The sequence below is a fragment of the Leopardus geoffroyi genome, chromosome C3 (assembly GCF_018350155.1).
Source record: "Leopardus geoffroyi isolate Oge1 chromosome C3, O.geoffroyi_Oge1_pat1.0, whole genome shotgun sequence".
Classification (NCBI taxonomy): Eukaryota; Metazoa; Chordata; class Mammalia; order Carnivora; family Felidae; genus Leopardus; species Leopardus geoffroyi.
The window spans coordinates 32,761,186-32,778,555 of NC_059338.1; the positions used below are offsets into that span (position 1 = coordinate 32,761,186).

Here is a 17,370-nt window from a genome sequence, read left to right on the forward strand (position 1 = left end):
TCATTCCGTGAGGAATTTATCACGTTCCCGTCTGCAGCAATTTATTCTGTATACCTATAGTTATTATTTATAGTGCATAAATTTCTGAATTAAATATTGATTCAGTTAAAAATCAAATGAAGTCTCTAATCTATATTTCTTGGTTTTTTGTGCATAAATACATTCTTAGGGGATATAAATCTGCCCCTCAATAATTCATATAGAACTTCAGCTGAAAGTGAATAGGACTTATCCATAAGGATGAGGCACAATCTAAGAGATGTGTGAGTGGTGTTGTGTCCATATGAGATCTTTATTTACAAAGTGTGTTGAATTAAAATTATGCTGTTTTCATTGTGGTCACACACTAGATGACTTGTTTACCTGTGGTCTCCTTGCAAATCTGATAATGTGGCTTTCTCCTTAAAATATGTGTCTATTTAATTCTTAACACATTGCTTAGTTTTAAAAGGGAAAGAACTTTAGTTTGGCTTCCAACTAAATGTTCTTGCAGATGCAAAATGAGATGATAACTGGTAGAATTTTTATCAATTGTCTTTTTAACATCTGAGAGAATCTGTTGCATTGGTTTCCTGCTGAAGTTGCCCACTGTGATGCCTGAGGAAAGTTTTGTAAATTGGGTCTCTGTCACAGACCCCAAGTTTTTCTTATAAAGGTGAGCTGTTCTTGATTGTTTAGTGCAGAGACTCATTCTCCACTGGGTAATTAAGATAGAATATTTTCAACCAGTAGATGTTATTCAAAGCCCCATAATGTTGGGAATCCTAAATGCTTGTATGTCAAAAGGTAGTTTAAAATAATGGCTGTTGCCCTCAGGAGCCTACTTGGGTTGGTATCGTGGCTTTGATACATTCTAGGTATGTGATCTTGGGCAGTTGGCATAACTTTGCTGCAGTGTCCTGACCAGTAAAATGGGGATAATGATGACAGAACCTATTTTATAAGGTTGTTTTGAGGATTAAATCTGAGTACGTCAAGTACTCAGAACAGTGCGAGGCACATGGTAAGCATTATGTTAACACCTGCTATTATTATTATTATCAATGACAGTATCTACATTAGACCTGGTAGCCTGGGGCTGCAAGTTCCAAGTGCCTTTATTCTCTAAGTTCACTATTATCCACTTTTATTGTCAAGTTTCTCCCCTTGATTTTATAGGCCTTATCAGTTCTTTTCTGTTCATATGATTTCCATGTATGCTTATTTTATAATTGTAGTGTATGGGAGATACATGTTCCTAATGATTTTATTGTGCATTATTAGTCAGTACTGTGGGACTGTATCCAGTCAATGTATTGAGTATGCTTTGTGAAATGATATGTGCATTTAAATATTCATATGCCACTTAACAAAGATTATAAGGATTTTTAAAAATTTTTTTTAATGTTTTTATTCATTTTTGAGACAGGGAGAGACAGAGCATGAGCAGGGGAGGGGCAGAGAGAGAGGGAGACACAGAATCCAAAGCAGGCTCCAGGCTCTGAGCTGTCAGCACAGAGCCCGACGTGGAGCTCGAACTCACAGACCGTGAGATCATGACCTGAGCGAAGTTGGACGCTTAACTGACTGAGCCACCCAGGCGCCCCAAGGGTTTTTTTCTTAAATCTTTATTTGGCAAATTTGTTTTTCTTTGAAAGTTATAGCCTAATATATATTATTCCTTATCTATTATTTCTTTAGTTTCTAGAGCATAATGGCTGGGATATGTTCTAACTCAAACAACTGAAACTTCTTTTCCCATCCTCTTTGCTTTCATGAAGAACAACTGGGGTATTAAAGAAACAGCTGACAGAATATTAGAAAAGCAGTGTCAAGTTCTAGTTCTATCACGAACCAGATGTAGATGGGGTCTTAGGTAATTCTAGTCCAAGGAACTATCATTGTCATTTTCCTGTGTGCTTAAAGAATCAATATATTTATGATAATTAATAACTTAACAAGTAAAAATATTCTTTTTAGTTGGCTTATAAATTGATCTCATTTCTTTATAGTACTTTATTCTGCAAACCAGATTTCTGAAATACATAGTTTGTTTTCCTTAATTTGCATGGGTGTCAGAATGTTCTAGGTAAATAACTGGTTGCGACAGTTCACTCTCTCTTCAGAGGTATGGTCCCAGAAGGCCGTCCAGTTCTGACCCTGCTTGCCTCTCTGACCTCGCCTCCTGCCGTTCTCCCACTTAGTTCAATCTAATCATGTGGACCTCCCTACTCCTCTGCGAAGATGCCTGGTCTGTTCCCACCTCAGGACTTTTGAATGCATTGTTTCATCTGCCTGGAATGTGCTTCTCCCCTGAGCTGTAACAGTTGGCTCCCTTGTATCAGTCAGGTCTCAGTTCAGATGTCACCACATGAGAGTATGTCCCTAACCCTCCTGTCTAAAATAGCCCCTCTGTCACTCTCAACCCTCTTACCCTGCTGTAGGTTTCCTCATGGAACTTACCTCTGACATAATATATACTTCGTTTTATTGTTTGCTTTCCCTACTAATATGTTAAGTTCCATATTCAGTACTGTTCAGTACTGTGTCCCTACGGCCTGATAGAGATTTATGATAGCACATAGCAGGCACTCAAAAAGTTTTTTGAATTAAGCAAGTAACTTATTATGGTATTTCCAATTGTTCAGTTACTTCATGTACTTCAAAGGTTGTATGTAGAGATGATCTTTGGTTGTATTTTGAAGGGGTGGGTCTGATGTATAGTCTGGTTGTATTAACCACCTATATGGAAAAAAATTGTTAATTATTACAAAGAATATGTCATGTTAGAATTGATCTGATCTAAGAATAAATACATCTCTCAGAGATAATGCTTACAGATCACCTAGCATATACTTCTTATTTTAAAGATTAGGAAACAACTCTGCTTATAATTGCAGATATGCCAGATGTTACACAAACTTCTTAGTGGCAGAACCCTAATTTTGTCTATGATATACCTCATTCTTATTGTTTTGTACAGCTTACATATATATATAATCTGTGTTTCATTTCCTAGTAAATTTATTTCTTCTTTGTTGTGTTTTTTCACCTACTACTTTATTATCTCTTCCACAAAGTATGTGTTGCAATAGGGTTTTCTCACATAGCTATTACATGCTGCTAGGGGAGGCATGCCTCTGCCTCCTTTGGAAATCTCCACTTGGATATCTCACAGTTAACAGAATCAATATTTGCAAAAACAAATGCCTTCTAGTTCCACCTGAACCTAACACTTTTGCTGTATTACTTGAAATAATTCATCCTAGTTGCTTAGGATAGAAACCGTGGTTATGGAGAGGTAGTATTTTTACCTCTCCCTGTCACCTATCCCCTATATCCAAAAAGTTGCCAAACCCTGTAGAACTTCCTTCTTTCCTGGAGGACCTTGGTTAGCAGAGATGACCCTTTGCCACATGCTGGCCATTGCAGGTGTTTGGCAACTCTGCTGTCACATAAAGGAATCACCCTCTATGAGGCCAAATTCATCAGATGATATTGTAGTGCCTGACTAACGAATAGTTCATAACTTCATTTAAGATGAGCATTAAGGACATAGGGAAAGTGTCTGGATAGCATTGAATAGAGTGCTTTGGACTCTGGGTGTACTCAGTAAAATAAGTTACCCTTAGCCCTCATTTTGAGAATGTACTTTTCTTCTTGTTACACTGTTATTTTCTTAACAATAAAAAAGGAACGTTTTCCTTTTAACTTTTAAATGAGCTGTTTTAAAAGTCATCTGTGTACAAATGGAGAAATTATGAGTAAAGTAGCCACCTTTCAAAGCCTTTGGCCCATTGGGTTACACTGAAGGGATGGAAAGAGTTGGTACAGCCTTAAAGATGCCTAATTTACAAGGAGGGAGTACCTGAGAGAATTTGACTAAGTTACATCAACCCCATTTCATCTCCCTCTATGAGGGTTCGAATAAGACAAACCCATGGTCTGTCATTGTTAAGTGAAAGTATTTGAATGCCTCCTAGTGGCGTATTCTGTGCTCTAATTAAGGAATTTTTAAAAATAATCGGTATTGAAGGAATACTGTAGACAAAGTATTAAAACTTGTAGGTGCAAAGTACTAATACAATCCTTTAATGATAGCATAGTAAATAAAAACAAAAAAAAATGTTTGCCATATAAAATTAATTAAAAATCTAACTGGAAAAATGCATATGATGAAGAGGAATATATTTTAATCAAAATTCTTATGTTTTTGGTTCAGATTAGATTTCTTTAATTTTTTTTTAAGTGGGACAATTTTGCACTTATAGACACATGTCTCTATTAAGATTGAATTGTTTTAATACATTTATCCTTCTAAATTAATTTGATTACTGCATATAAATTTTAATTTATTTGTATAATAAAACAGGAATAATGGTTAGAGAAAGTCTTTGGTTCATTTTCAGACGGTAGTATTTTTAAATTCCGATTTTCAAGTTGAACCAAATGATTTAATTAGTAAGCTTGAAATGCTGACTTGAGCAAAACTTTAAAATGAAGAATGCTGACTTAATTATTGCTTTAAACATTAAAAAAGGATCAGCACTTACAGAAATGTAATTTAAAATGGAAACAAAAAGTCCCATAGAAAGAATTCTGATGAGGGTCAGTAGGAGGGAGGGAAGATAAAGTGATATCCTTTTGTTAGGCATTTAAAAATATTTAATTAACTGCTTGCCCAAACAAAACAATTAGAATGGCAATTACCTTTAAAATAGCATCGATGTATTTGCAGCTGTTGTGATATAAGGCTAGGAAACAAAATGTTAATCTGAAATGAACAGTTTAAATATGGAATTATGATATACTTGGCTTCCTGTAGCACAGCTGTCAAGCTCGGGCAGCTCGCTGGTCAATAGTGACATTCTGTGTGTCAGTGAACAGCGTCTCTTGATACCGTAACCTGCAGTTCACACATTACTGAAGCTCCAACTGTCGAGCATTCAGGTCCCCTGGTATTAGCGCAGCTTCCAGACTCTCCTGACTGGCTCATGTTTCATTCTTTGGCAATTTGCCCTAATGATATCCCTCAGGAGCTTTCAGCCTCCCTTCCTTTCCATATTTAATCGTGGTATATTAATCCGAGCAAGGCGCGAAGAGTGCTGCACACGTTGTAATTTCCTACAATTTCTCCTAAGCTGCTCACCCAGTTTTTCAGTCTTACTTTTATTTATGTTCTAAGCTTTGACCCCAAATGCTATCTTTTCAGGTAGTTATCACTGTCTCCGTAAGATGCCCAGGAAGCTGCTTTTGCTGAAAGTATTCTTCAGAGGGGCTTTGGCAACATCAGATCGGTTTTTGTTCTGGCAGATTTGGTACAGACAATGCGATTTAGGTCACTAAGTAAATTGTTTTATGTTTGTCATTCATCTTGGATGACTTGAGCATGTCTTTTTGTTTGGAGGATCGGCGTCTACTTACTGTTGTTATTATCCTTTTGCAAATTTTAGTTAACTGCCTGTCTCCATGGATCAGTTGCCCTGCTATACCCAATGTACTGGCAGCACATATACATCCCAGTGCTTCCGCCGCACCTGCTGGACTACTGCTGGTAAGATGACTTTTGCCAGACTCCTTTAAGTCCAGGCTGTATGATTAGAAAAAAATCCGTTTATTTGTAGATTAGCGAAGGTGGGTGTATGTATAGACCAACGAAATCCCTGAAACTTGGCCTCAAGATTAGTAACCAATATTAAAAGTTGCTTTTATGAGGGCAGAGTAGTTCTGTTCAAAGCTGGCCAAAAAAAAAAAAAAAAAAAAAAATGTGTGTTTGGCAAACACAAAGTTCTTTAGATTTTGTGAGTTACATCTGCAGTCGTGTAGATAATTGCATAAAAAGAAGCGAATACAGCCTTAGTCGTGGTTAAGAAAACCGTACAGAAGTTATAGTATCAGTCCAAGAACTCCATATCCCAGGTGTCAGAATTTGTCTGCAGAGCCTGTCAGAAACCACATTGCCTCTGTCGGGGCACACTTTCATTACCTTTACCTCAGGACACACTTTGCTTCACCCCTCTTCCCTCAGTAGCACACTGAATACCAAATACCAGCAAAGGGGGTTGCCTCTAATTCAGGGATTCCCTGAGTTTCTGGTTTAAATCAAAGTCTCGACCCTAAGCCACCATGGAAAAAAGCAATGTTGAAAAGTGTTGGGACTAATTTTAAAATGCTTCCTGGCATTAGAAATAACTCCCGATGATCTCACCCAATGTGAATTCAACAACACCCCTGGAACTCTTCTGTTCTCTTCCTCTGGAAGAGTGTGTATATTCTCAGGCTGGACAAGGGTTAGACTCTGAAACAGCAGCCTTGGGATCTTCTTCTGGACTGTAGGATAAAATGTTCTCTTCGTGTATAATCATCTTCTGCAGGCATAGCTTACTTCTAAATAATTCAGTTTTGTTTCCTCTAAACCATGTATGTGCACATACACACATAGAGAGAAGGAAATAATTTTGACTATAATAAATTTGTTTATATTATTAAAAACAAAGCTCTTTCAGAAGCAAAGTACTTAACTTTTTTGTTTCATGGAAAGCAGTTCACCTGAAGTATTTAAGGATTAGAGAGAGCCATTTAAATTCATACCTAGAGGTTTTCTGTTCAATTTTTATGACTAGCTCTCTTCAGATAAAGTGATTGTAATGATACCACATATATTTGGCCCCATATTGATGATACTAACATATTGTGTGTTTCCACAGCATGGTAATAGTATTGATAATGCTTTGAAGTAAGTTCCCAATGATCTACTGCTGCCATTCAGTCCTTTGAGTACTGGAAAGGAGAAAGTTTGGCAGGAGACTGTAGCTTAATTAAATTGTGGAGTGTCACACACACAAGTCTGAGAGTTAAGCTAGATCTATAAATAGGTTTTTAGGTATTCATTTTAGAGTGTTTTTCTGTGATCAACATAACTAGTATATATTAGCAGCCTTGAAGACAGAAATGGCACTTGATTCACATTGACAGTGCCATAGGTCTTGGCCCATGGTGTTCAGTAATTGAAATTTATTCGTTTCATATAATTTTTACAAAAGTATTGGAAAACATATTGATTTTTATTTATTATTATTGTTATTGTTATTATTATTTTAAAGTTTATTTATCTTGAGGGAAAGTGAGAGAACACGCGTGTGTACCCGTGAGCAGGGGGAAGGGCAGAGAGAGAGAGGGAGGCAGTGAATCCCAAGCAGACTCAGTGCTGTCAGCACACAGCCCACGTGGGGCTCTATCTCATGAACTGTGAGATTGTGACCTGAGCCAAAACCAAGAGTTGGACAGTTAGCCAACTGAGCCACCCAAATGCCCCAATACATGATTTTTAAAAATACATGTCAAGTTAGTGGTTCAAGAACTAGCATTTCTAACGATGAAGCTTAGAATTATGTTTTATCATATATAATGTTAAGCTATTTGCATTTTTCCATTAAAGTGTTCTGACCTCTGGGGTGCCTGATGGCTCAGTTGGTTGAGTGTCTGACTTTGGCTCAGGTCATGATCTCATGGTTTCTGTGTTTGTGCCCCATGTTGGGCTGTGTGCTGACAGCTCAGAGCCTGGAGCCTGCTTTGGATTCTGTGTTTCCTTCTTTCTCTGTCCCTTCCCTGCTTGCACTCTGTCTCTCTCTCTCTCTCTCAAAAACAAAAATTTTTTAAAAATTTAAAAAAATGTTCTGACCTCTTAGGAGGTAACTTGCCTTTAAGTTCAGTTGTCTGTAATGACTATACATTTAAGACTTTCTAAAATACTGCTATTTAGAAGCTATTCTGTGGTGTAGTTAGTTCTGTGCTATTCTTCCCAGAGATGTCTTCCCGATACTTTCTAACCCTGCATGAAGGTCTTCTGCTGCTTCCACTATGATGAAGGAAGCTTGGTCCCTGGAATTTTCTTACTAGTTTCTAACCTTGAAATAGCCTTTAGGATAAGTTCTAACAGCCTCCATGCCAGACAGTTCCCTATTCCAGAGAGTACAGCAGTGATTGATAATCAAGGAGTTATCTGAAACTTCTTAAGCGTTAAGGTCACAATGATAGGCTCAGCTTCTATCATAGAAACTGAGTGTTGTGATTTCTTTTTCTTCTCTTTTCTTTTGTCTTTTCTTTTCTTTTCTTTTTTTTCTTTCTTTCTTTCTTTCTTTCTTTCTTTCTTTCTTTCTTTCTTTCTTTCTTTCTTTCAAATAGCTGCCTAAGACTCTAGCTCTCTTCTGTCAAAAAATTTTATGGACTAAACTATTTCTTGGGGAATATGGTTTTCTTCCCCTTGCATCTTTGCAAATGATCTAGAATCATGCTGATTTGTATGCAAAAAGGGAGAAAAATATTAGAGATTATCCCTCCAATCTCATGGTTTTTGAATAAAGACATTTTTATATTTCACTTCAAAAATAGCACCAGGAAGATTTGATGGAATAGATGTATATTTGCCACTTCTTTAAGGTGATTGGAACTTTCTGAATCCCGAGATAACCCTTTCTCCTGGAAGTCTTTTTGTTTTCCCACCTGGTATCTCTGGTGTTGACAGACTGTGGAGAGCCATAATGCCATCTTGTGACCATGCGGGTTTATAGCATGTTGGTCTACTGATGGAGCCTTGCTAGCCTGTTTGTTCATTCCTTCATTTATCCATCCATTTGTGCATCAAATATATAAAGAACACCTGTTTGCCTAGCAGTGCATATAGTAAGGTAATGAGTAAAACTTCATTTCTGCCCTTGCAGTATCCACACATAGGAAAAACTTCACCCATATGTGCATGGAGCACACACACACATGCACATGCACACACAAGAGGAACACAGAGTAATACTGTAGTACTGTAAGGCTTACGTCAGAGGCATGTAAAAGAAACATGGTTGGGGGCACCTGAGTAACTCAGTTGGTTAAGCATCCGACTCTTGATTTCAGCTCAGGTCATGATCTCACAATTTGTGGGTTTGAGCCTCGCACTGTGCTCTGTGCTGGTAGTGCAGAGCCTACTTGGGATTTTCTCTCTCTTCCTCTCTCTCTGCTCCTCCCCCGGTTGCACACACTCTCTCTTTCTCTCAAAGTAAATAAATAAAACGAAAAAAGAAACATAGATGAGGAGACACCTAGGAAGAAGTGGCCCACACTGCTTGGTAGGGTAGGGAAGGAGACTGGGAGGAAATGACACCATCTACGTTTTTTCTGTTAATCTGTCAGTATAAGGGGAAAATGGGAGTTTCTATTGAACAGGTATAAGATTTCACTTATACAAGATGGTTAAGCTGTAGAGATCTGCTGCACAACATTGTGCTTAGAGTTAACAATGCTGTATTACAGAATTAAAAATTTCTTAAGGGTGCAGATCTCATGGTACGTATTCTTACTATGTGAGACAGAGACAGAACTTTAATGTGGCAAGTTCATGATGTTGCCACACGCTCTTAACCGTTCTGAGTCCTTAAACACCTAGGAGGTAGTATGACCCTAGTATCAGTAAAATTATAATCATTCATTATTTGTTCAAGAGTGGCTGAGTCACCTTTTTATTTTGGGAACCTATCTTACTCTTCTTTCTATGAAAGAGAATTGTTTCTTAAAAAATAAATGGAAAATCATGGTGTTTGGACTACCTAAGTTAATAGGCGGCTATTACAGTCTACCCATGGGTGGTCTCTGTAAGAAAACCAAAAAAGAAACAAAAAACGGTTAGAGGGTGATTACTTTTGAGTAAAGATTAATTGCTACCCAACAGAAGAAGCATTCCTAATAGAGCCTTCTGTATGCTATCTTTGCAAAATGACTTCGTTGACAGAAAGATGTAGGACAGTTTTGCATGTGGATGATAAAACATCAGTGTCACCAAGGATCTCTTCCTGAGTTATTAACCCAAATCTAATTAGGAGATTTCAGCTAAGGGTTGCAGAATTACTTTTCATGAGATTTGGCTGATTAAATCTTAGGGTGCACACAATCCAGTTTTCGTGAGAAAGAAACTATTCAGTAGAAGGTGTATTTTATAAAACATAAAATCTGTCTATATAATATGTTCTATAAAATCTATATGCAAAACATAATCATTTTAATAAATTATGCTCTAGATTAATAATTTTTACAGTTTTGACATCTCTATGTTTTTGATTTTGTTAGGTATTAGATAAAAACACCGAGAGGTACCCAGTAATCTCACAAAAAAAGCTAGAAGTTACTTTATTACTAAGTTCTACATAGGAACTCTTTATTGAATTTTTATTCCAGCTTAATAATTGGTAAACATTTATTTTTTATATTTTAAGAAATAACTAACTTTCAAGAAATTTAAAAAATGTTACCTTAGATGTATTTCATAGGACTTCAGTAGGTTAGCTGCTACTTTGGGCTCTGATTTTTTTTTGTTGCTTATTTATTTATTTATTTTTAACATTTATTTATTTTTGAGACAGAGAGAGACAGAGCATGAACAGGGGAGGGGCAGAGAGAGAGAGGGAGACACAGAATCTGAAACAGGCTCCAGGCTCTGAACTGTCAGCACAGTGGGCTCTGATTTTTTTGAAATCTGATCCACTCAAGTGTTCCTCTAACAACTAAAATGGAAATAATAATTGTTAATTTTAGGAGGCTTACATATTTTTTGATTAACATTCATTATATTATTTTTTTTCCCCCCAAGAGAGAGCATGTGCTCATGTGTGTGCATAGGAGGGAGGGGCAGAGGGAGTAGAAGAGAGAGAATCCCAAGCAGGCTCCAAGCCCAACATGGAGCCCGACTCGTCCTTGGTCTCAGGACTGTGAGATCATGACTTGAGCTGAAATCAAGAGTCAAATGCTTAACTGACTGAGCCACCCAGGTGCCCCAACACTCATTATATTAAAATGTACTTAGAAATTTGAGATACCACAGACTTACTATGTTGTAAATTTTGTGGGTAGGATAACCTAACCTGGGGTAAATTGGAAGTTTGCATAGTAACTTGAATAATTTTCTACTATTTTGGATGTGGGGACAGCTTGACATATTTAAGATCTTGGGATTTGCCTATCCTGTTTTGTGAAAATGTTCTGAACCCAGTGTGGGAGCCCAGAAGAGTTAGTGACATATATTTTATGTCTTCTGTGGAGTCCCAGAAGGGATTCCAGAGATGAGAACTTGAGCTAGGGAAGTAATCAGCCTTCCTTTATTTAAGCAAAAGTGGAACAGTCCACATTTTTCCTCCTGTTTCCTTTTGAAGGCAGAAAATCTGTTAGGTCTTAAGGATATCAAGGCCTGTAAATAGTTCTTAACTTTCAGTCAAATGATCCAAAATATCAGATCAATTCCAGATGGTCTGTTATATTTTATATATATATATATATATATATATATATATATATATATATATATATGAAGGAACAAAGCTACAAAAGAAAATTAGAATCTAGTACAATAAGAAGTAATGAACAGGATAATGAGGAGTCAAATAAAAACTTTAACCATCCTTATTTTTTTGTGAGTTTTGGATATATGTTAGTGGTTAGCCAGCTTCAAATAAATCTGGAGCTGTTTGAGGTTCGTTTGAAAAACTGGGTCTGTCGAGGTGCCTGTTAGCTTTATCTATTACTGGTCCTCAGTAGCAAAGTGGATACACAGGAGTTTGGACTGATAGTGAAAGTGATGTTTGGAAAATTATGAAAATTGTTTTAAAAAGGCTGTTTTCATTAACATAGAAAATGTTTGCCTTAAATATAACACAAAGATGTCTATAAAAAGAAATGTCAAAGATTGTTTTAGCTATTTATTTGCATATCTTCTATCACCTTTGTAGACATCTATCCATTCTCACGTTTTCTTGTTAAATAATATTTTGATTTTGAAATGTCAAGTTGGATAATTCCTTTCATGTATTTCATGAGAAATGTTTTTGAAGTTACTAAGTAAGCCCGATTTTATGTCACAAAGATTATTTAATGTCTGTATGCTCTGCTGGAGTATAAGATCTGCAAAGGAATCTATTCTATTTATATCATTTATTATTGTACCTAGACCCTAGCCCAGGTCCTACTGCCTGGTATGCTCCAGATTTTATCTGTAGAATTAATTAATTCAGTATCATGCTTAAACATATTTGAATATTTTTAATGCATTAAAATTACTTTATTAGTAAAAGCAAAAGTGAGATAAATAGGAATGTACGACATTTAAATGAAAGACAAGATACATGAGCAGAAAGATAGTATGGAAAGAGAATGATAACAGTAGAGGAAGAACTTCTAGTTTCCAAACAGTGCCTGGCACATAGTAGGTCTTAATAAATATTTGGTAACTGATTCAAAAAATTTTGGTGGTGTAGTAGGTATGAAGCAATGATGATTTTTTAAGAGAATCGTAGAAATAAGAATCTAATTGAATATAAAAGGTATATAAAAGAAATGTGAAAAAATTTGGTAATTATTTAGGATATGTTTTATATGAAATATATGGAAGATTTAACTCAGGACTATGACTTAGGCTCTAATATTCTTCCTAACTAAAAAAGATTTTTTAGGTGTTACTACTCTTTATTTAATTGTAAATGCTTTTGTGAGTTTTATGCCAAGCAACCTTAATTTGAATATATTAATGACCTCTCAGATTAAATTTGACTTTTATATATTGAATAATTTTAATTATCTGTAGTGGGCTCTATTAGAACTGCACATTTAATTAATTTAATGTTTTAAACCTTCTGAATTACTTATATTGTTTCTGTGTTAATGAACTTCATGAATATATACATTATATATTTCCAATTTAGTGCTCCGATGCCATACCTGATTGGAATACACTCCAGCCTCATAGAGGTAAGTATCTTTCAGACATGAGATACATGTGTGATAAATTAATGAATATAAATAATAGTTAAAACAGTTGTATTTTGAAAGAGAATCAATTGAATAGTACAAAGTAATGATAAGTTTCATATTTAGGGTATACTTACATGATCATTTTCAGAAATACTGTATTGGAATAATTTCATTTTAGTTAGTATACTGAATGACCATTTTCAATGGCATGAAACCCATGAAAATATGGTAAATTTGGTCAAGATCATATGGTAAATTTTAAGTACTAAAAACTTAGTCTTTGATGAACCACTTTCTATATGGCACTTGGGATCTTTTATATGTTTCTTTTTCACACCTTATTTTGAAGGTCAGAATTTATGTAGTTATGATTCATAAAGGGAAAATGTTTTTATTTTTCAAACTCCATTTTGATACATTTTGTCAGTGTGCTTTTTCAAAATGTGGTTGGAATACACTAATCATGAAGTTTTAAATTTAAACATAGACTTAAAATATTTTTTAGTTTTCAGTCCTGTTGGGGATTTAGAATGCAGTAAGTTTTTTGCAATGTTATCACTTCATTCCAAAATGACTTTTGTGACTTATCATCACTACAGTGAAAAATGTTGAACTTTAAAGACCTTGAACTTGGAATCAGTGAGATTTCAAGAGAAGACTTCTTAGAAAATTAGAAAAAAATAAACAAAAGATTCGGATCTGAACAAAAGACTTGGGTCAATTGCATGGCATTATGCTGTCTGATTTTCAGTTTTATATATATAGATATAGATATATCTATATATATCTATATAGATAGATATATATATATCTATATAGATATATATATATATAGTGTGTGTGTGTGTGTGTGTGTGTGTTTGTGCATATTGTACTTTAAGCCAGTTTCTAATCAACAATCTAAATAACTTAGATTTGGTTTTCTTATTAGTTGTTGTCACTGTATACACCATCAATCCTCACTCTGCTGATCAAGGAAGATCCTGCCGATTATATTATTATTATATAGGAGTGGTGAGGATCATGTCTGGAGAAATCATGTTCGGATAGTAGTCATGAGTTGTAGAATTCTGCATGTACTCTCGTTCTGGTCACTTTCTCCTTTTGCAAAATGCGAGGGTAACATTTTTATTTGTTTAATCATTAATAATATTGGATATATTTTAATGAACTTCTTTAGTAGACTTGTTTTAAGTTTGAAGTCTAAGTTGAATAACATGAGCCTTTATGTTTGTTAATTTTTAGACAACTTGTTTTACATGCCAAGGTACTTTCAGTGAAAGGTCACATTGTGTATGAATAAGTATTTAATCTGTTATCTGATTGTAGAATATATAACTGGTATTTTCTTCATCAGTATTTTGACTGTACAAAATCTAACCGCAGTTGGTTGGTATGGTTTCAAAGAAGTCACCATATCTGATTTTGATATTAATGCACATGTCTCTTCTTATTTAATGTATCTAATAGAATACATAATTTTTATAGTATGTTTACTTGTAGAGATGAAAACTACTTAAAGTTGTTTATTGTACCTGGTGATGTTCTGTATTTTTTTACATAATGGTTCTATACCAACTTTTTTTTTAATTTTTTTTTTCCAACGTTTTTATTTATTTTTGGGACAGAGAGAGACAGAGCATGAACGGGGGAGGGGCAGAGAGAGAGGGAGACACAGAATCGGAAACAGGCTCCAGGCTCTGAGCCATCAGCCCAGAGCCCGACGCGGGGCTCAAACTCACGGACCGCGAGATCGTGACCTGGCTGAAGTCGGACGCTTAACCGACTGCGCCACCCAGGCGCCCCTATACCAACTTTTAAAACTAATGATTCAGCTTTTCCAAAATATTATAGAAATGGGTACATGTTTTAAAAATTCAGTCATATTTAATTGCATATTTATTAGACACGTATAGAGAAAATCATTATTTTTTTAAAGGAGCAAATTTAAGAATTTTTTACTTCTTACAGTATTGTCTTGGAGAAGCAGTCCATTCTAATTTTAAATTGACTCAGCACTAAATGAGAAGGTTTACAGCCATGATCAGATTGGTTAACATCTCTGTATCTTTTATACTCTGGACTTACTGAACTGTCTTTTTAGTCAATTGTATTTAGTTTATTGGGTTTAATAGTCAATGAGAAGGGGTAAATAGGAACTTCAAGAATGTCTTTAAACCAGTTGGGTACCATTTAGTAACTTTCTCCTTAATCTATTACAAGATACGCATCCTGCCATTCCATTCTTATTATGTCATTATCAGGCAGATATTTTTAAGCAAAATTTGATCTTTCTTATTTTATATTAATGGCATTATAGTTCAAATGTGGATATATCTATTTACAAATTTTATGTGAGACTGAACTGAGTAATTTTTTACATTTTGTTTGGTTGCAATTACAATGAATTTTTTTTTTTTAGGAAGAATCAACATATTCCCTATTCTCTCTCTTTGTGAAGACAGTTTTGACATACGTTTTAGAAAGACTTCTAAACATAATTGTTCAAAGATGTGAAACTAATATCCTTTAAATCTTTCTTTTAATTATTTTTATGTAGTCATGACTGTAAGATGGCTGGAAATCTCTTTTTTAAAATGTAAATTTGCTTCCAAAATAAAGGATAAGGACATTTTGTTCTCCCTGAAAATTAGACTTTAGGGTTGAACTCAAAGGTCTGTAAATGATGGAGGAGCAAGTCAGTAGAGGCTCCAAGTGTGAGCATTGCATTATGTGTTTTAATATACACAAAAGATTCTAAATAAAATGTTGGCACCATTTTGCAGGAACATGTGATTGTTGACACCAGGTCATTTCCTTGCATTATCGTACATGATACAATAGTCACATTTGTAGTCACATTGCATGGAAGGCTTATATAGAGAGGATGTGAGAGAAAGACTTAACCAACCTTAATACCTTACTCTTGTCCTTAATAACACTTTCAGTCTCTGTCCTAATATTATTTTCTTATTTTTGAAGAAAAAGTCAAATTTTCCTTTTTCTCTTTCCCGACCCAAGCAAGCTTACGAACATTATGAGATATAATAATCTGAGACAGAGAAAATGTTATCATTTTATATGCTGTATGAATTTTTATTCCTATTTAGAAAATAGCAGGGGCGCCTGGGTGGCGCAGTCGGTTAAGCGTCCGACTTCAGCCAGGTCACGATCTCGCGGTCCGTGAGTTCGAGCCCCGCGTTGGGCTCTGGGCTGATGGCTCAGAGCCTGGAGCCTGTTTCCGATTCTGTGTCTCCCTCTCTCTCTGCCCCTCCCCCGTTCATGCTCTGTCTCTCTCTGTCCCAAAAATAAATAAACGTTGAAAAAAAAAAATTTTTAAAAAAAGAAAATAGTTAAAGCCTGACTTGGAAGGAAACAAAGATAAAAAAGTGACATTAATCCAAATAAAAAAATTTTAATTACATACTATTTTTCCCTCTTTGCTAATGTAGAATTGTTCTCATTTTAGTGCATCTCAGTGTATTGATTTATTGAAATTAATACATTTTCCATTTTTATTGAATGGTCCCTTGGACGGAATTTAATATTCAGCTATTATCAGACATTTTTAAATGAAGGGCAAGTTGGAAAAAAGTATACATTTCATGTTAATACTAATTTTCTTTATTCAGAATTTAGCATTAGTGTCATAGCAAAACATTTAGGTGTCACATAACCATTATTCCAGGCTATTTAGAGAAACTCATTTCATCCTTTAACAAATGCACTAGGTTTCTGGATTAACTTTATAGTTTCTGTTAAAGGGAACAACTTAGAATTGAAGGTGAAAATCAAAATTATGACATACAGTATTTTTCCACTCGAACACCATTGATATAAATGTATTGTTGCTTATAAAATAGGCTATTTTTGTAGTTATGCTGTAGTTAATTTATAAATAACTACATATTTATGTATGTGAGCCTTTTTTACATTTATGTATACATATGGAAAGGAAAAGAAATGAGTTTATTTATAAATGTTTTGGTGAGAGTGTCACTATTGTAGGTGGTTCTCTGTTAATTTCCAAGAAACAGCCATCCTCTGACTCTTATTTTGGAATAATTACAATGTCTTTTACAAGATAGATTTTTGCTATCATATATCCCCCTGAGAATCCATATTCTACACAGACATTATTGCTTTCTTAACACATACAAATTCCCTACTCTAGACTACCATTTCTCTAGCAAATTTAACATTCTACCTACTATGCAGAGGTTTGAAGTTCTAAATGGATCAGAGAAATTTCATTCTTGAATAACTTAAAACAAAAAAAGATTGGATTGGCCAATTTAAAATGTAAGGTATTTAATAATTCTCAAAAATAGCTCTTATTCTATAATGTCATTTAAAAAATACTACACTGAAATTAATTGACTTATCTCTAGTTGACCTATACAATTATGGAATTCTGAGGTGATATATTTCATTAATGAGCACCTAATTTTTTTGCATCAAAAAATAATGCTATATTTGCTATCATTTAAATAAGGTGAATAGAATTATATGATTTGTTTAGGTATACATAGTAGTCTAAATAGGGAAAATAAACCTTAAGTATTTCCTTTCTTTAAGTATGAAAAATTTGAAGAAATTCTAATTTAC

General features: G+C 34.9%; 1 protein-coding gene across 3 annotated transcripts in view; it reads left to right on the plus strand.

Annotated features, from left to right (window-relative positions):
• Positions 1 to 17,370, plus strand: part of DENND1B (DENN domain containing 1B) — a 268,067-nt gene that overhangs the window by 155,700 nt on the left and 94,997 nt on the right. For all 3 annotated transcript variants that reach the window (XM_045456663.1, XM_045456662.1, XM_045456664.1), the window contains 2 exons: positions 5,433 to 5,533; positions 12,714 to 12,759. In XM_045456663.1, the coding sequence (XP_045312619.1) occupies positions 5,433 to 5,533; positions 12,714 to 12,759 (147 nt within the window). The remainder of the gene's footprint in view (positions 1 to 5,432; positions 5,534 to 12,713; positions 12,760 to 17,370) is intronic.